The 20,763-nt window shown below is 42.9% G+C and overlaps 1 protein-coding gene across 1 annotated transcript in view; it reads right to left on the bottom strand.

Moving 5' to 3' along the window:
- TRIO (trio Rho guanine nucleotide exchange factor) overlaps positions 1-20,763 on the bottom strand; it is a 259,979-nt gene that overhangs the window by 150,913 nt on the left and 88,303 nt on the right. The window contains exons 7-8 of the mRNA XM_082479958.1: positions 6,444-6,635; positions 2,690-2,821 (exon numbers count right to left, since the gene is read on the bottom strand). Of these exons, the coding sequence (XP_082336084.1) occupies positions 2,690-2,821; positions 6,444-6,635 (324 nt within the window). The remainder of the gene's footprint in view (positions 1-2,689; positions 2,822-6,443; positions 6,636-20,763) is intronic.

Below are 20,763 nucleotides of genomic sequence, written 5' to 3' on the forward strand. Positions count from 1 at the left end.
CTATTCAAAGTCCACAAGATTTAGGGGAAAAAATAATTAATTGTGACAGCCCCTTGATCTGATTAGTTTACTACCTTTACAAACAACGATCATGTACATTTCCTCTTTGGACTTAACACAGTAAAGTTTTCTTCCTTCCCAGTGCATGATTTCAGTGAGATATATAACTTCATTTATATATATAACTTCATTTAAGGCACAGCTATTGGATTTTCAAGCATACCAGTTATCTAAGCTTGTAAGCTGGTAAGTTACTTTTCCAGAAATATGCAGTAATTATCCTCAGTAAAATCAGACTGTCTAGTCTTAAAAGCATCTACTCTTAAAATTACTGTCTTCTACTTTGCAACCAAGTCATGTTGTCAAGACATTGTAATCTAAAATGAATGATAAAGTGTTGTAATTTCCACAGTGTTCCTCTCTCCTCCCACTGTTCATTCATCACAAAATGAAAGGAGCTCCGTGCTGTAACAGAAATGAAGTCATACATCTAATAATGATAAGCAATAGTTCTCTAATATCTTTACACAGAAAGACAACTTCATCAATCTTCAAAAAGGAATGCATGTTTAAATAAGGAAAAATAAACCCTTCTGTCCTGAGGAGGAACACAAATTGTACGTACACATACAACTACTACTTCTGCACCAATTCTGGTTGCTAAAGCCAAAGCTATTGCTTTACCAGATGGGGAAAAGTAATGATCTGAAATCAGAAGAAAGGCACCTCAGGTTAGGTTCTTTTTTGAGCAGTACCAATGAAGATTTTGTTAAAATCTCCAGCCATCCCAAAGTCAAAAGCTACAGCTTTGAAATTCTAAATATATTTTCAATGTATTTGCCACAGCAATCCTATAATCTACCCATCTAATTTATTTTCATTATGCATCACCAGGAAGCAAACAGTATTTAACATGGTAATCCACAGTACTTATTTACACTTAACAGCAGGCTCTAATCCAGTCACATCCCCAATGAAAAAAAAAAAAAAAACACAACACAAAAGCACCAATCCAAAACAAACAAAACCAAAGGAAAAAAGTCCCACTATTTTAACTTCAGTGTTTTATAATCATTATTCTAGAGAGCCCTAGCCTTCTTATTTCTTGCTGCACTCTCACGGAGCGTGCAGCCTAGATTGCCTCTCTTCACACAAATCTTACTACAAACGTGCTACGTCTCCGTCCGTTGTTTTACAAAGGGATCCTCCCAGTGAAGAGAGGTTATAATGAAGAAAAGAAACCTTCCTACAAAACATGTTCTCAAGAATGAGTTAAAACAGGTATGTTTAGTAAGATCACAAGTTTTTTTTACCACCAAAGGGATTCTTCAGTACGTCATTAGATAAGTTGACACAGCAAGGTGGAATATAACAAGAATGGGGATATCAGTGTGTATTTTACACAAAAGAACAACAACTCGTGAACTCTGGACATCCAGAGTAATAAAATGGTAATAAAGTTTACGCAGACCCTAAGACGGCAGGTATTCAAAAAACCCAGTTTGGATATACTAACAAAAGGATCAATCATCAGCACTAACCCTCCTTGACTGCTAAATGAAATGTGACCAGACTTATGATTCAGTTGCTCATAACAGAGCTGGTTAATCACAAAGTAGTTTTTTTAATGTAATGTATAAATCACAACCATTAATTCAATCCCACATGACCTCCTTTTAAAAGAAGGTGTAAGCTGTGATCTAAGCTATCCTGCGTCCACTCATCATTTTTTACCGTGATTTAATCAATGTATAATTTTATGCAATTTTCATGAGAACAGAAACTGCTGCATTTAATCCAGAATAACAACTGTACAATTTAACAGCAAAAATAATTTTATCCTCTGATGAGAGCAACCCTGGAAAAAGAAAGCAAGAAAAGCTCAACAGGAAATACAAAACATACCTTTTAGCTAATAGTGAAGTCAATACCCATTTAATTTCTCATTTCAGCTAACTGAAGCACAGGAGCGAACTCAAAATTTGAATAAAAACAATAGATACTTTAGTCATCACTTTCTAGGCCACTTTCAGAATAACCATACTGTCTTACGTTGTAAATACAACTATTAGAAATACTGAGAAATATTATTACTTCATTGTATGCAAAATCCAAGATGACAGCAGCAGCATAGGATATGCTAATCATACAAATGCTGACTACATAGGCACGCTGGCTCAGTTAAGTGTCTTTGAGGTTGGCAGAAGTATATTACCTTCCGGCTTGTCAAGTGACATCCTTTGATGGTTAAGCCTTTTTTGTGAGGCAATTTCAAAGATGGATATTTAAAACACACTTAAAGCAATCCATGCCAACAAAATACTTTCCCAAAGAATACCCAGTTAGCTTCCCTTCAAGTAAGCGTTTAAACGATAGTATCACGCTGCTATTAAAAAGTAGTAATATGCAAATGTAAATTAAAACATACTTAGTACACGGCACAGGTTGGTTGTACCACACGTGGTTCCATCTTGCCTTTTAAATTTCTTTCATTAGATTAAGGGGAAGACTTAACACTTAACTTCTGAACAACAGTAGCAAAGTCCAGTATACTAAATTAAAAAAGAAGTCCGGCGCTTGAGTTTCCAACTAATGCATTACACAACAAGCAATGCCAGTTCATGATGCAAACTTAACGTTACACCATTTTATCAAGTCAGCAACCTAAGGAAACAAACAAGACACTTACCTCAGAGTAGGCCAAGGTAATATGCTCATATATCCCTTGATGATGATGGATAGCGTCTTCTAAATCTTGCAGTTCTGAGGGAAGTTCCACCTCACCACAGGCTTTACACCAGGAGTCCACATTGCTCATGTACTGCAACAGAGAAAAAACATTCTGCTCTATTTTGGGTTCTATCAATGCGTACATACATGTTCTATCAATAAGTACATACATGTGGGTAATATACAAAAGCATCTGTATGACAGCCACTGAAAAGACTTTTTTTTTTAAGGGAAAAATGTTTAATGTATTTCTCTCCAAACTGACAAAAATGAAATTTATCTCAGAATAGAAACAAATATTCAAGTCTAACTATACTTGTGCTTTTAGTTATATGGAACTCTGAGCTGTTCACAGGCAGGCTTAGTTGTATGTTGACAGCTTTCAGAACCAATCAAACCGTCGGCAATAATGATGCTTCAAGTTTGCTCTTGCTCCTTTTGTTGACTTCTTTACAGCTAATAAAAAGTTTAGTTCACTCTGCACCTACCATTTCAGATGCATGACAGACAATTAAGGTCTCGTCTACACAAAAAGGTAAAACATGCTACAGCTTTCAAGTCCAGACCCTCAGCTCTTTACCCATCAACTCCCTGTGCAGATACTCATGGTATCACGAGGTATCATTTCACCTTTTTAAATCTTCAGAAAAAAAACAAGTTACTGTGCACGTGTGTGCACACACACAAAGAAATAATGGTAAACTGTTCACTGAAACACACCACAGTTGCCTTTTGCTGGAAAGAGATCATCAAGGAGGCAAAGCAGCGTCAGAGCACAGCAAATTCACACCTCAGTCCCCAAAGCACTAACTTCTTCACACAGAGAAGCACTAAATCCATTTGGCAAGCTACTACAGCAGCAAGCGTGTAAAGGATTTACAACTTAAGCGGGGGTCTCACAGGACTAACACTGAACTTTGAGCACACAGCTATGTCAGCAGAGCTGCTCAAGTCAAGCCTTTCAGGGGAAATGGAGGATACCACAACAGAATCTCTTCTACAGCCAATTTAAGTTATCTCTGAAGCTTAAGCTGTCTTGACAGACAAGAAACTGCTGTACGCACAGCAGAAGTTCGGTCAACTTATTTTTGACAGCTAGGGGGCCTGAATTTTATACCCTTGTTATGCCAGCAAAAGAAAGAGGCAAAAAGAATCTGGTTTGCTAGGAGTTTTCATAGCTGTTAAACTTCGCACAGCCAAATACACCTGAGATCTGTAAACTAATTTTTTCCCCTATTCATGTCAAGTTCAAGTCTCAACAGTCATTTCTTTCATCACATGTATCTTAATTCCTGGAGCACATGTAGTCTTTGGAGAAAAAAGTAATCCACACACCATTTCCGGTACTCCATTCTTGTTTGAAGGCTGGGAGCAAGGGTAACAGAGTACTTAGCTCTAAGATACTTGTTTAATTCTCATTTCATCAAGGGACAATTTTAAAAATCTCTGACATTAAGCACTGGACATTAAAAGAAGCTTCATGTGGGACCACAGAGCTACAGCTCTTGCACCCGTCAGCAGTCATTGATAGCAGGGTGCAGTCTTCACTGTGTCTGACAGTAGGCAGCAACACTTACCCGTCACTTGCAAGGGAAAACGTGCATTCAAGAAGGGTGTGTAACTTCTTTGGCTACTTATTTTTTAATAATCTTTTTATGTCAGTCAAACATCACCAGTCTCTAAAGGGGTCATTCTTCTTATTCCAAACCCTCTTTCCTTGAACTTACTCTCCACTGTTAAAGAAACAGCTAATATATCACAGCCAGGTATCTTACAATGCACCTATGACAATCCACCACAGTTAATCATAAAATGAAAACCACAGAAGGAACAATTAAAGAGTAAGTAAATTAATCCCAGCAGATGCCGTGCTATTTTCTCTCATTCTTCTCTTTCCTTCTGTTTACACTTGCATTTAGTGCTGAAGAAGGTAACACTGCCCCTTACCACAATTGCCCAGCACCCACACGCAAAATTTACTCCGCCAAGCTTCTGATGAACGTAATTTTCTTATGAAAAAGGATAGCACTTGATTCAGGGTATACCTATCTGTTCATGTTTCACCATCTCTCTCCTACGTGTATGGCTGAAAGTGCTTAAATGTAAACTTGAATAAGCCAAGCAATTAGAAAAGCATCAATGCTGATAAGGTACCACACTGTGCTGGTTGGTGACTTTTACCCGAGAAAACAATTCCTTTGCCTCCTTTTTACATGCTTTTTTTTTTTTTTTAGCAGGGCCTGTAGTGATAGGACAAAGGGTAATGATTTTAAACTAAAAGAGGGTAGATTTAGACTAGACATTAGAAAGAAATTTTTGACACTGAGGGTGGTGAACCACTGGCACAGGTTGCCCAGAGAGGTGGCAGATGCCCCATCCCTGGAAACATTCAAGGTCAGGTTGGATGGGGCCCTGAGCAACCTCATCTAGTTGAAGATGTCCCTGCTCATTGCAGGAGGGGTGGACTAGATGACCTTTAAAGGTCTCTTCCAACACAAACTATTCTATGATTTTTCTGTAAAACCTTCTAAAAATACTTATTATGGTGGTACAGTTTATATAGTTTACCTTACTCTGTCTAAGGACAGTTAAACCAATGTCACCACTAACATAATGAAAAGCAACGTGTACTTGCATCTTAATACAATCACATATCTAATTTCTGGACATTTATGAAGTTGAATATCTTTGTAGAAGAATTCAGCAAATATAAAGTCTGCTGCCTCTCCTGCAGCTATCAGCTCCCAAGTGGTTCCTTCATTTATTCCAAATTAAAGCTAAATCAGACAGAAGACCTTTTCTTGGATCCAATCTAACAAGGCAAATGGAAAGAAAAGTATCTAAGGCAGCCATACAGCACATTGGAACTTCAGTCAGTCATTACCACCCAAGAACCTCTGCTCTCCAAATTCACCAGATATACACAAATCAGACAGTCTATAATATCAATGGGTGACTCAACAGCACACACAGAAACTTCTTCAGAACTGAATTCCCTTGAGGGGAAAACATGCTTTCACCATTAAGACTATTAACTTGGGGATATTTATTCCTATTTCCCCTAAATATACCTCTTCTCTGGCAGTTAGACATGATTAATGACTTAATTAAAATAATTGGTATAGGCCTAAAGCTAAATTTTTTGTTTAATATAGGAGGAATCTCTTATGGGATACTAAGTAAACATCTCCCACCACAATTGCAGATTCAGAAGACAGTTAATTACCTTCTCAACTTTGAGGCCAGTTCAACTTAGTTTTCTATAAGCAATTACTGTGAGTTGAGTCTTGACACTCAAGGACTGATTGGGGTGGAGTGGTGAGGACAATAGAACAAGTGATGATTTCTGAATGTAGGAAAGGCATTATATAGATACTGACTATACTGAATTTTTTCCTTCTTTTCTTGCAACTTGAAAGCTTCATATAGTTGAGTATTTACGTCCACTTCATTTTGATTCATATATCTAATCTGGCTAAGTTTTATCTTTCATTGATATGGGGAAGGCATTTTGTGAAGAATATAAGGGCAGAGGGCTGCCCCGAGGAGAACAACCTTTTGAGTATCAGCTGAAATTGGCAGAAACGAATGCTCTGACTTTCTTGCCGACCTTTTCAATCGCTCTCTTGTACTTCTGTCTAAATCAAAAGCAAACAGTACAACTCACCATTCCAGCACAGAAATTCTTGTTGGCGATCTCCCCGTTCACTAACCTGTTCGGCTTTCTGATGGAAGATGGAGGACATATCCAGTAACGTGCTACGTTCATCCAAGGCTGCAGCAAATGCCTTCCATTCTTGCTCCAGCTGACTAGCAATCTGTTTTATTTGCTGTGAAGCATAATGGCCAGACTCCACCAGGCGATTTGCTACTGACATGATGCGGTTTATGTTTACATACACATTCTGTGGAGAAGAAGGAGGGAAAAGTTAGTGGAAGTTAGCAGACCACTTAAATACAGAGGTATACTTCTATAAAATTGTTCTTTATTACAGTACTGATTAATAGACTGGTTTTATTTGCCAAGTTTATGCATACTTAACTTTGGAATCTAGCTGTATCTTGTAACAGCCTATCTGTATTATTGACAAGGGAGAAGGACAACTTGAAATGACCAAAGAGTCTCAAGCTAACATTAACAGTCAGCCTAAAGTCATATGAAGACCCGTTATTACAATGAAGAGGAAAAGCTAACCATATTTTGCAACAGCCTCAATAAGAATGTTCATAGATGTTCAAGTCAACAAGACATTCAGACATACGCAATATAGGAAAATCAAAGTATAACTAGTAAGCACTTGATCTATCAACAGTATGCATGTGTGCAACATCACTCTACAAATCTTTACATTAACTTCTGAAAGTATTTCTACTTTTTAAGTAACAAAATACAGAACTCCGAGTTCTAAAGAGTTCAACAGTTTTAGATTTTATTTTCCTGCCACTATATTGCCCCAGAGCTAGCACCAAAAACTGAACAAATACAGTGAAAGATCAGAAAGGTTCTCTAGTATACTGGCATTACTCAGTGATGGCTCTTAGTCACTCTAATTTTCTTTCCTTTTATCTCATGTGTGCATTTTGGCCTGAAGTATCTAAAATCTGTTCCTGTTCTAATTTGGTATGAACAAACAATGTTTTTCAAAGGAAGCAATCAAGAGCTGATTCCTGCAAAGCCAGAAACAAGAACAACTTCACCACCGAAAGGTTTCTGAGTAGCTCTTCCAGAGCTATATGTCTACAATGCTGAGTTGACACTTCTTTCAATTGGACTCTCATACACCTAGAATGAAGTTCTTCGAATCACAGGACTGTTGAGGTTGGATATTATCTAGTCCAACTACCTTGCTCAAAGCAGGTTCAATCAGAGCAGGTTGCGTAGGGTCATGCCCAGTGGGGTTTTGAGACTCTCTAAGGATGGAAAGACCACAATCTCTCTGGGCAACCTGTTCCAGCGTTTCTCATGTTTAAGTGGAATTTGTTGTATTTCAACTCGTGGCCATTAGCTCTTGTTCTGTTACTGGATACTATGGAGAAAAGTCTGGTTCTGTCTTCTTTAATCCCTCCCATCAGCCATTTATATTTTTATATACCTAAGATCCCTCCTAAGCATTCTTTTACCTAGGGTAACGAATCCCAGCTCTCTCAGCCTCTCCCGTGCCCTTGGCCCTTGTCTCTGGAGAAATGTAGTCACCCTTGAGATTTTCCAGGTCACCCCTGGCAGTATTGCTGGTGCTCACATGGAAGAGCGGCAGGGGGCAACAATCTGAGGGCTGGACAAGCTTTGGCAGTCTTTCCATATCATCCCAAATTCAAGCCCCCAGCAAGCAGCAAACTTCCATAGAGAATGAGTCAGGTTGGCAGATGGGGTCTCTTTTCCCTACAGAAGGGAGTCTCCCATTATTGTCACTCGCCTCTTCCTTTTGGTGCTCCTCTGTGGCTCAGACTCAGATAGCACAGATGCTTTATTTGACACCTCCCAGCTCCTCATCAGCTGTGAGGCCAGTGAACCTATTCCGTAGCTGCAAATCTTCAGGCAGAGCAAAAACCTTCCTGATAGTGCCAGAAGCCATTATCTTCCAACCTTCATCATCATGGGAGTCTCCACTTCCCAAACAGACAGGAATAGACTCTGACTGACCCTCCTCCCTTCAGTACAGCTGGTAGTTTGGGCTCTTGAAGCTGCAGAGTGTTGGAAAAGATCTGGTCGATCACCTTCTCGTTATCTCTGATGCTGTGCAAACTGCTGACCTCCACCTGCAGCTCCTTTACTTGGTGACACAGATCCTTAATAACTGCATACCTCCTGTGGGCAAGGAAATCATCTCCTGCTGCCCCAGCCTTGGCAAGAGCCCACAGGCATTCCCTGCAGCCCCAGACCTGCAGAGCTGGGTCATCCTTCTAGAGCTCGCTCTAGGTTGAGGCCTCTGATGTTACAGGGATAGCCAGTCAAGCAGTAGCTGGGGACTGTGTCCTGGGGCGCATCACCACCATTGCCAAGGACATGGATACTGTTCTGAGCAGAGCTGCTGGCCCTCTTTGCATGAACCACAGCACAAAATGCAGCATCCACTGGTTACTTCTGTTAACTGCACCTGTTCTTGCCTATATCCTAAAAATTTACACGTGGGGCCAAACTGCCAAATGCTATCACACAGGACAGTTGGGAAGAAAACAACAAACACCATTAAAATCTCAACATTCTGCAGTGAAATATTTTTCCCTCTTGTCCAGGCAGTGCTTTCTGGAATGGCAGCAGACACGAAATGCCATGGAGCAGTAAGCTACCTGTCAGCAGCAGCATTGCAACCTTCCCCGATCAAGGATTGAGGAACTGAGTCCGACAAGCCAGTGGGCAAAGAACTGATTGCAAGAAGCCTCAGTAAAGAAGAACAAAACCTGAAATTGCTGGAAAATGGTATGGTTATGTTACCCTTGAGAGATGTGATGGGCAGCCTGTGCCAAAATCTGACTGTCCTCCTGCCGGTAAGAGAGGGGAGAACGCTGGCACAGAGACACCCAAGGCCACATAGATGCTGAGCTTTTGAGGTGGAACCATTACTTGTTGGCGTCAAGCCACTGCCCAGAGCCTGACACCGACTGGCTGGAGCAAGTGTTGCAGTTCCTCCAGGCTTCACTGTGCTGACTCATCTGAGTGATAATTGGCACAGGTCTCTACTAATTGTAACTGTATGCATGTATGCAAGCAGAAGCATACGTGGTCCCCTTAATAAACTGAACACAGCATTGTCACGTTGGCTGTTTTTCCTTCCTACACAATATTACCTTTTCATCTTTTAGGTTATGCCAAACATGTATGCTCTCCTCTTAAACACAGATGAACAACTGGAAGAGAACAGAACTGCCACTTCCAACAAATTTTAAGACTGGAGAGCATTTAGGCCTATTAATGTGTACATAACATAAATACAAGACTGTAAAGGAAACCAGAGAAAGCCATTATATGGTCTTTACAACGGTGTAAAAAAAAAAAAGTGTCAAAAGAGAAAAGAATAAAGGCTATTTTAGACTGCCACTTGAACTGTTTGTGTACCATAATAAAGGAATTTTGGAAATTCTGGAACGTCAGTTAGATATGAAGGACAAGGCGCTATAAATATGAAGTTAAACAAATGACCTGGTTCCGGCAAGGATGGGGTTACTTTCCCCAAGGAGCCGGCAGGGGCGGCACGTATTCCATCCCACCCACGTGCCCCATGCCCAGCTATAAGAGGCGCTAGCCAGGGCGAGGGAGGCAGTCGCCACTCGGGGGCGGGCTGCGGCGGTGGGGGTCCGGTCGGTGCGCTTCGCGGCGGTACTGTAATCGCGTTCTTGTATTCCTTTACCGGTGTTATTGTTTTTCTTTCTTTCTTTTATTTCTTTTTCCCTTTGTCTGTTCTGTTAAATTATAATATTTCAACCCACGAGTTTTGCCCTTTTCTGCTGATTTTTCCCACGGCTGTGGGAGTCGAGCGAGCGGCTGTGTGGTTCTCTGTTGCTGGCTGAGGCCAAACCACGACAGTCCTTTTTGGCGCCCAACGTGGGGCTCGAAGGGTTGTAATAACGACAGATCTGACCAGAGCTTGTTAAAATGGATTTCTTATATGCATTTCTCCTATTAGTTAAACAGTCACCGGTTACAATGTTGCTTCGTTTGTTTACATGGCTGTGTTATGTAAATTCTTATATGCTGTATGTGCTCCCTGTGATGCTGTTTGTTATCTCAGGGAGAGGGATCAGGACTATGATTTTGCTGTCCTGTGCAATATCAGCTTATGATATGGTAACATCACTGTTCAAGTGGCTTTGTTGGGGTTTCTATGCAGTATTGCTGTCCTGTCCATACCTTGGTTACCATCTCTCAGAAGTTATCAATAATCACACCCAATCTATGGGAGAAACAGGGGGAGATACTTTCCCCACCTCTTTTGCCTCCTTTTTCTCCTTTGGGCCAGGTATAACACCTCTTGAGAATTTTGAATATCCTTGGGATGCTCAAACCAGCGTGTTCCTATTGCTATGTCTCCTGAATGTTTTTCAAGTCTTTTTTAGGGTAAAACAGCTGTTTAAGACTACCACTCAGAGATCTGTCCCAAGGCCAGATAGTCAGGGGTGGCATGGGATGTGGGAGAACATGGTCAGGTATCTAGAGAACTTCTCACCTCCAATGGCTTGGGACTTCACCCTTGAACAACTACAGGACCCTGATAAAGTAATAGAATATTTGAAAGGAAAATGCTGTGGCTATTCCAGAGAGGCACAACTTAGGGCACTGTGTTGGGCCCTGGCCAGTATCTACCAAACACTGCTCAGTACTATGCAGAACCCTCAGGGGAAAGCCAGACCAGCAGACAATGAGGCTACTCCAACCCCGGTGGCAGGCACTGCAGCTGAACCAGACAACCAACCTGTGCCAGTATCAGTTGCTCCTATACAGAAGAAGAAATACACCAAGAAATCAGTTCGCATAGTAAAGGATGATGATGAACCAGGGCCATCAAAGGAACAGGAGGAAGAGACAAAACCAGAGATAATCACCCAATCCCTATCCCTGAGTGAGCTGCGAGATATGCGAAAAGATTTCAGTCGACTTCCTGGTGAGCACATTGTCACCTGGCTGCTCCGATGCTGGGATAATGGCGCCAGTAGCTTGGAATTAGAGGGCAGGGAAGCTAAGCAGCTGGGATCCCTGTCTAGGGAGGCAGGCATTGACAAGGCAATTGGGAAAAAGACACAAGCCCTCAGCCTCTGGAGGCGACTCCTGGCAGGTGTAAGGGAAAGGTATCCTTTCAGTGAAGATGTTGTATGTCGTCCAAGCAAGTGGACCACCATGGAAAAAGGTATCCAGTACCTAAGGGAATTAGCCGTACAAGAGATGATTTACTTTGACCCAGATAACGCGCAGTTACCCACAGATCCTGATGAAGTCCAGTGCACAAGACCCATATGGCGGAAGTTTGTACGGAGCGCACCATCCTCATATGCCAACTCCTTGGCAGTGATGGAATGGAGAGGTGAAGAGGGACCAACGGTGGATGAGGTGGCTGGACGACTCCATCGATAAGAAGAAAGCCTATCTTCCCCCCTCGTTTCAGCTGTGGAGAAACTGTCCCAGAAGGTCCAGCAACTTGAAGAGAGTACGTCCTACTCCCCACCTGTACAGGCCAACATCTCAGCTATTAGGAGCAGGCGTTTCCCTGCTCAGGAGGGAGAGTATAGGGGGTACACGCCACGAGGCACCCTGTGGTTTTACCTGCGTGATCACGGAGAGGACATGAGGAGGTGGGATGGACAACCTACCTCAACCCTACGGACACGGGTACGTGAGCTGCAAGGAAGAACAAACACAAAAGGGGAGCCCTCCAGAAAAAGCGCAGCTCCTCTTTCCAGCAGACAGTTCCCCAGACAGAATGGAAGGCCTGATCTTACCTCCGATCCTCTTGCAGGGACTTCCAAATCATTTTTGCAACAAGTGAGTAACGTATACTATGATCAGGATTAGAGGGGCCCTGCCTCCAGCCAGGTGAGGGAAAGGGACAACCGGGTTTATTGGACTGTGTGGATTCGATGGCCTGGCACATCTGAGCCACAGGAGTATAAGGCTCTGGTGGACACTGGTGCACAATACACCTTAATACCATCAAATTACAGAGGAGCAGAACCCATTTGTATTTCTGGAGTAACAGGGGGATCCCAAGAGTTGACTGTACTGGAAGCTGAAGTAAGCCTAACTGGAAATGAGTGGCAAAAGCATCCCATTGTGACTGGCCCAGAGGCTCCATGCATCCTTGGCATAGACTATCTCAGGAGAGGATACTTCAAGGACCCAAAAGGATATCGGTGGGCTTTTGGCATAGCTGCCTTGGAGACGGAAGAAATTGAATCCACCTTGCCTGGTCTCTCAGAGGACCCCTCTGTGGTAGGGTTGTTGAGGGTCAAAGAGCAACAGGTGCCGATTGCTACCACAACGGTGCATCGACGGCAATATCGTACTAACCGAGACTCTGTGATTCCCATCCATAAGTTGATTCGTCAACTAGAGACTCAAGGAGTGATTAGCAAGACTCGCTCACCCTTTAATAGTCCCATATGGCCAGTGCGAAAATCTAATGGAGAGTGGAGGCTAACAGTGGATTATCGTGGCCTGAATGAAGTCACACCACCACTGAGCGCTGCCGTGCCAGACATGCTAGAGCTTCAATACGAACTGGAGTCGAAGGCAGCCAAGTGGTATGCAACGATTGATATCGCCAATGCATTCTTCTCAATCCCTTTGGCAGCAGAGTGCAGGCCACAGTTTGCTTTCACTTGGAAGGGCATCCAGTACACCTGGAATCGACTGCCCCAGGGGTGGAAACACAGCCCCACCATTTGTCATGGACTGATCCAGACCACACTGGAACAGGGTGAAGCTCCAGAACATTTGCAGTACATTGATGATATCATTGTATGGGGCGACACAGCAGAAGAAGTTTTTGAGAAAGGGAATAAAATAGTTCAAATCCTTCTGAAAGCTGGCTTTGCCATAAAACGAAGTAAGGTTAAGGGACCTGCACAGGAGATCCAATTTTTAGGAATAAAGTGGCAAGACGGACGCCGTCAGATCCCAATGGATGTGATCAACAAAATAGCAGCTATGTCCCCACCGACTAGTAAAAAGGAAACACAAGCTTTCTTAGGTGTTGTGGGTTTTTGGAGGATGCATATTCCAAATTACAGTCTGATTGTGAGCCCTCTATATCAAGTGACACGGAAAAAGAATGATTTTAAGTGGGGTCCTGAGCAACGACAAGCTTTCGAACAAATTAAGCAGGAAATAGTTCATGCAGTAGCCCTGGGGCCAGTCAGGGCAGGACAAGACGTTAAAAATGTGCTCTACACTGCAGCCGGGGAGAATGGCCCTACCTGGAGCCTCTGGAAAAAGCACCAGGGGAGACTCGAGGTTGACCCTTGGGGTTCTGGAGTCGGGGATACAGAGGATCCGAAGCCTGCTATACCCCAACGGAAAAGGAGATATTGGCAGCGTATGAGGGGGTTCGAGCTGCTTTGGAGGTGGTTGGCACTGAAGCACAGCTCCTCTTAGCACCTCGACTGCCAGTGCTGGGCTGGATGTTCAAAGAAAGGGTCCCTGCCACACATAGTGCAACTGATGCTACGTGGAGTAAGTGGATTGCACTGATCACCCAGCGAACTCGAATGGGAAACCCCAGTCGTCCAGGAATATTGGAAGTGATCATGGACTGGCCAGAAGGCAAAGATTTCGGAATATCACTAGAGGAAGAGGTGACACGTGCAGAAGAGGCCCCACTGTATAATGAACTGCCAGAAAATGAGAAGAAACATGCCCTGTTCACTGATGGGTCCTGCCGAATTGTGGGAAAGCATCGAAAGTGGAAGGCTGCTGTGTGAAGTCCTACACGACAAGTTGCAGAAGCCACCGAAGGACAAGGTGAGTCGAGCCAGTTTGCAGAGGTAAAAGCCATCCAGCTGGCTTTGGACATTGCTGAGCGAGAGAAATGGCCGGTACTTTACCTCTATACTGATTCATGGATGGTGGCAAATGCTCTGTGGGGGTGGTTACAGCAGCGGAAGCAGAACAACTGGCAGCGCAGAGGTAAGCCCATCTGGGCTGCTGAACTGTGGCAAGATATTGCTGCCCGGATTGAGAATCTGGTTGTGAAAGTACGTCATGTAGATGCCCACGTCCCCAAGAATCAGGCCACTGAGGAACATCAAAACAACCAGCAGGTAGATCAGGCTGCTAAAATTGAAGTGGCTGAGGTGGATCTGGACTGGCAACGTAAGGGTGAACTCTTCATAGCTCGGTGGGCCCACGATGCCTCAGGCCATCAAGGAAGAGATGCAACATATAGATGGGCTCGTGACCGAGGGGTGGACTTGACCATGGACACTATTGCACAGGTTATCCACGAATGTGAAACGTGTGCTGCCATTAAGCAAGCCAAGCGGTTGAAGCCTCTTTGGTACAGAGGACAGTGGCTAAAATATAAATATGGGGAGGCCTGGCAGATTGATTATATCACACTCCCACAAACTCGCCAAGGCAAGCGCCACGTGCTCACAATGGTGGAAGCAACCACTGGATGGCTGGAGACATACCCTGTGCCCCATGCCACCGCCCGTAACACTATCCTGGGCCTTGAAAAGCAAATCCTATGGCGACATGGCACCCCAGAAAGAATTGAGTCGGACAACGGGACTCACTTCCGAAACAGCCTCATAGACACCTGGGCCAAAGAGCATGGCATTGAGTGGGTATATCACATTCCTTATCACACACCAGCCTCGGGTAAGATAGAACAATATAATGGACTGCTAAAGACTACCCTGAGAGCCATGGGGGGTGGGACCTTCAAACATTGGGATACCCATTTAGCAAAGGCCACCTGGTTAGTTAACACTAGGGGATCTGCCAATCGAGCTGGCCCTGCCCAATCAAAACTTCCACGTACAGTAGAGGAGGATAAAGTCCCTGTAGTGCATATGAAGAATATGTTAGGAAAGACAGTCTGGGTTAGCCCTGCCTCAGGCAAAGGCAAACCCATCCATGGGATTGCTTTTGCACAAAGACCCGGGTGCACTTGGTGGGTGATGAGAGAGGATGGGGAGGTCCGATGTGTACCTCATGGGGATTTGATTTTGGGTGAGAATAGCCAGTGAATAATTTTATGATGTTAAATGTTAAATAACCTTGCTGGTGTATGTTATCATTATTATTGCTATCAATGGTATTACAGAAGAATCACCCAAATCAATGACAGATGGACTTTGATGAGACTGCGTAAAGTGCGTGACGATGTAATAAGAACTGATCTCAGTATCTGGCGCCCAGCAATTTTCCTTGAGATCGACATCTTCAACCTGTGGACCATGGGCATGGACCGTATTGCATTCCCCAGTCACGAGCTTCAAATACAGCACCCACCAGTTCAGCACTACACATCATCTTATGTGCCCTGAGAGACTGTTCTCACTGCTGGAGCCTACCGTCATGGACTACGTGAGCTTAATGGACATTTTTAAGGGATGGCTCATAGACTATGGGAACTGAAAGATCTGGGCATGACATAGATGGTATGGAATAAGGGGTGGATAATGTCCTGGTTCCGGCAAGGATGGGGTTAATTCCCCAAGGAGCCGGCAGGGGAGGCACGTATTCCATACCACGTGACCCATGCCCGCTATAAAAGGAGCTAGCCAGGGAGCGGGAGTCAGTCGCCACTTGGGGGCGGGCTGCGGCGGTGCGGGTCCGGTCGGTGCGCTGCGCGGCGGTACTGTAATCGCGTTCTTATATTCCTTTACCGGTGTTATTGTTTTTCTTTTTTTCCTTCCCTTTGTCTGTTCTGTTAAATTATAATATTTCAACCCACGAGTTTTGCCCTTTTCTGCTGATTTTTCCCACGGCTGTGGGAGTTGAGCGAGCGGCTGCGTGGTTCTCTGTTGCTGGCTGAGGCCAAACCACGACAAGTACATATAGTAAGTACACCAATGTACTTAGTACAAGTATTTTCTCTCACAATGCCCTTTAGCCATAAGCTGAAAAGACACCTTACAATATCTGCAAAGCTCCTCATTGCAGAGGTATTCCCTAAAGGGAGCGTACATATAAAAAAGTATTGCTCAGCAAGGCGACACAGATTAGTAGCCTAACACAAGCTGCAGTGCACTGTGTCATTCTTTGGCGTATGCCTGAAGGGCCAGTACACAGGGGAAAATATAGGTGACAGCCTGCCAGCTTAACTGAACTTCTATCACATTCAATGCAAAATAGAACTGGCAGATGCCCTGAAGGTTCTATTTTATTTCCTGATTGTCCCAGATCCATTTAGAAAATGTTTGTTTAGCTCTAAGATTTCAAACAGTAGTTTTCTGACAAAGACTGTTTATTAAATATTCAGTGTTATAAACAACCACCCCAGTAACATGGTTCATAAGCATCATAACTGGCACCTCTGTAGACCGTAGCGAGTTTGAATTATTTGTCTGTGATGAAAATATTTTAGCAATGGAATTTCCAAATTATCTGCCACTTCACACACAAACAGCCACAAGGACAAGGTGTAGCATTAATATATGAAATAATGCCTGTGTTTTCTAATGTTTTCTAATATCTCTTCTATTGTTGCTCTTGCAGCAACAGTAAAACTCAGTTTGGGAGTCCAAACTTCAAAGACAAGGGCTGTAGAACAACTAAAGGTATCACATGATCTCTTCCCTTGAAAAAAAATAAACTCAGCAACATCCAGACTACAATCAAGGAAAGCGTTTAACCTGTTCTTCAACTACACGGATCCTCAAAATATTCTCAGGTAACTCTTTCGTTCCAGTGCTGATAGCAATGGTTAATGAAACATAATTTCACTCTAACTTTCTTCAAATTTACTATCTCTCTCTCTCCCTTACACTTTTCATGGTGGACCTGGGGAATCTTACTGCAAGACTACATAGTCCAACACCAACACCACTTTCTTTCCTCTCTTACTTTTCACTTACCTTCGCTCTTTCATAGTAAATGCCTGTGCCTTCGACCTCTCCTTGCAGCCACATATTTTTCATCTAGACGTTCCCCACTACAACATTAAGTATAGGGCTCTAAACTGCACCTAGTTCTACAGTAGAACTGAATCAGAGAAATTTCTTTACAAATCTTAAGTTCAGCACCCTCAATAAGTATCAAGAGCAAAATAAGATTTGCTTCTTTGTAGTAACACCACTTTCTATTCCTTTAGTTCGTGATCCACTGACACGAACATACTTGTTTGCTGTATTAACACCTCACCAGCTGATTGCTTTATCAAAAAGCTGATTGCTTTAACCTCTTTATCTGCTTCTTCCTTCTTAAGGGTTGCACATGTAGCCTATTCTGTTTCATCTTACTGACTTCAGAGTGCTCCTCAGAAGCTGGAAATAGCCTGAACTTATTTTGACTTTTCAGTCTCTTCTCAGGCTGGTGGCATCCAGACACTGTGTCTAAGCATTAATTGCCCTGGTACCACAAAGATTCCCTTACAGATATGCACTCAAAAAACTTCCTCCCAGTCTGACCAGGATCCACAGCTGTACATTCCCTGAACTTCGAGAACATCACAAATCCATGGTTTGCATCTTGTCTACTAGGGATGTTAGATTGGTTGGACAGTTGAGGGATTTTATCATTTAACTTTTATTTATTTTTACTGAAAGCCCTCCCTGAGCGATCCATTAGTTTAAAAAACAAAACAAAATACAGAAAAGCACAAAACAGACCTCCCCCCCCCCCCCCCCCCCCCGCAAGACAGAAGAGCTAGATTACTACTGTTCGCTATTCTGCACAAAGGCTTTTGTGAAAATATGCATTTCAAAGCAATCTGAGAAATGCACAATTCACAACCTGTGGTCCTGCTCTCATTTGCTGAAGTCTCAGAGGACCCAGGGCAGTCTAGAATTCACGTGGTGCTTAAGTCTATCTCAAGTGACAACTCTGTATGGCTAGAAAAATATATATTTAAAACAAAAAGAATCTCAAGAGTGAAATACATCAGTAGTCCAAAGGAAGTGAAAAAGTCATACTAGTTGTCAGGTAAGCTGATTTTACCTCACCTGACCTTCTTAATGTTTTCATTTGTACCAGTCCCTGTGGCTGGATTTGAGCAAGTCTAGTCAGTCATCTTTATAACTTTTAACTCTGTAAACACAATGAGATTCTAATGTTGTGTTCAAACTTCTATTTTAAGCTCTCAAAACTCACCAGTGCTCATCTCTAGCATGCTCTTTTTGGATGACATTAATTATTTGATTACTCCCTTGATAAAGTGGTCTAGTATATGCAAACAGCCTGTTCTGGGAACATTATTAACCAACTTAGCAACATGCTTACAATGGACACAGGACTTTTGGATTACGACTAATAAACATAGCTTCTACTGATGGTCCTATCAGCCCCGAGACAAGAAGTAGTCATAGCACGCCCTTTAATTGTAGCCAGAGTCAGCTTTCTCCAAGGAAGAGTTTCCTTTTGCCTACATCACTTTCCAATCGTTTTGACCCTCATTTGTGCAGTGAGGGGCACAGTCAAGTTGTAATGAAAGCAAGGCCATTTGGTTTAGCAAAAGAGAAGAAGAAAATATTCAAGTAGGTAATGTCCTCCTCACCCATATTTCACATGGCAGCTTTTGTTTGCCTTGTGTCCCAGAAGGCATATGGAAAACAGCAGGAAAAAAAGAGTGGACAGGCATGGAATCTGTCTCTCCCAGTCTTGCGTGCAAGACTGACTAATGGTATAATCACGGATACTTTGTTTTTGCAGTTCAAAAACACGACAGAAAATTTTTGTATTTGCAACTCCTATGATACCTTATTTGCAAGTTTCTCCCTTAAAAGGTACTAAAAACTTGTTTGGAGAAGTGAAGCAGTGGTTTAGTTACCAAAAGAGGAATTTCAAGCTGAAACTGAGTATTGCTTAACTCAAATAAATCTCAGGACTTGACAAGCAGTTTACTGTTGCTGAAAGCAGGCCTTTTGAATGGTGCTGAAAAAACATCCTCATCTTTAGAGAGGACAATCACTGTGATTCTATTTTTCTCCACAGTTAGGGAACATGGGATCCAATTGCCCTATAAAGATGCAGCCTTGACATTTATCAATGCACAGCCTCTTGAATTCAGCAATAGCAGGTCACATATCTACAGCTGCACAGGTGAACTGTCTTTTAGCCAGCAGCCTTTCTAGCCACAGCAACCTGCGTGTTAAGCAATGGTAACCAAACATATGTCCATCTTCAATGCCCATCACTGCACCCGTCCAGCTTTTCTCTGGGACAGTTTCATTGCAATGACAACAAGTATATGTATTAAGCCTAAGACTTTCATGAACTTATTCCTGTTACCTTGGAGTGCAACCACATGAGCCTATCACATATCGCTTGCTAATGAAACCGCTGGAAGTACAGTAAAATCTCCTCCCCCTATGTATTCTTCACCTTTTTGTTTTACAGCATTTGGTTTAAACTTCCAACTACTTTGGGCTGTAATACTGAAAATCAGATTCTAAAAATGGCAGGAAGCCATTACAAGGAAAAAAAAGAAACATTCAGCAGATCCTTTTTGTCCTTGATGTAATCAACTCCTGTTCATTACAGGAACTAAGTAGCTTTCACAAAAGTTTACATTCAGGTGGCTCATTTCAGACTGGAAGACCAGATTAAAATTTTGGCATCTCACCCAAAGGCTGTCGCTCTTTCGCACCCAACTTTGGCATAAACAGCTGCAGAATTTGCCCTCCTGCTCCTCTCGGAAAACCAAGCTGCTACTTGGGAAGGAAAGGGAGATGGGAGAGCCAGCTATTGACACAGGGTAGCACCTGCTGTGAAGGGAGCACGTGCCCTGCGGCAACCACAACGCGTTGGGAAAAGCAGCTGCAACATCAATTATCAGGGTTAAGCTCTGAGCAAGTGCAAGAGGTTGCATTTAGCTGCTTGGGCAGCATTTATCCTTTGAACAACCCTTCCTCACCTAACGTGAGCCTAAGGAAACTGCCTGGGAAGCAAGATCTATTAGGGTCCAATTAGGGCCACAATGAAAAGCCTTCCAAATCTCCTGCATATAATAAACCTAATACATAGTAGCCACCCTTCCTTTCTCTACCCCATGCAATTGGATACATTTGCATGGTTGTAGATGGGTTAAAAGTAAAATTCCATCTCTAGCGTTAGAGCTTTCACATGAGGGATCTTAAATCAACTCTGATCACTGAAGAATTACACTGACAGGAACAGTGAACAAATAGTAGCTTGTTAAGCACAGAGTATATGTGAAGAGTGGTCAGGGGGAAGCTGAACATCCTTGCAGGAGTTAAGATTGCCCGACATTTTTCCAGTTAAAAGCCAATGAAAAACAAGGCCTGCCAAAATTCAGTCACTTCACATCATTTTATGTCACATTCATTTTAATCTTTCCCCCTAATCTACATGTAAGGCTTTGCCATTTAACCAAATAAAACCCAGAAAATCTGACTGCTGCTTAAATCAAAACCAAG

This window comes from Vanellus vanellus, assembly GCF_965231255.1.
Source record: "Vanellus vanellus genome assembly, chromosome: 2".
Lineage (NCBI taxonomy): Eukaryota > Metazoa > Chordata > Aves > Charadriiformes > Charadriidae > Vanellus > Vanellus vanellus.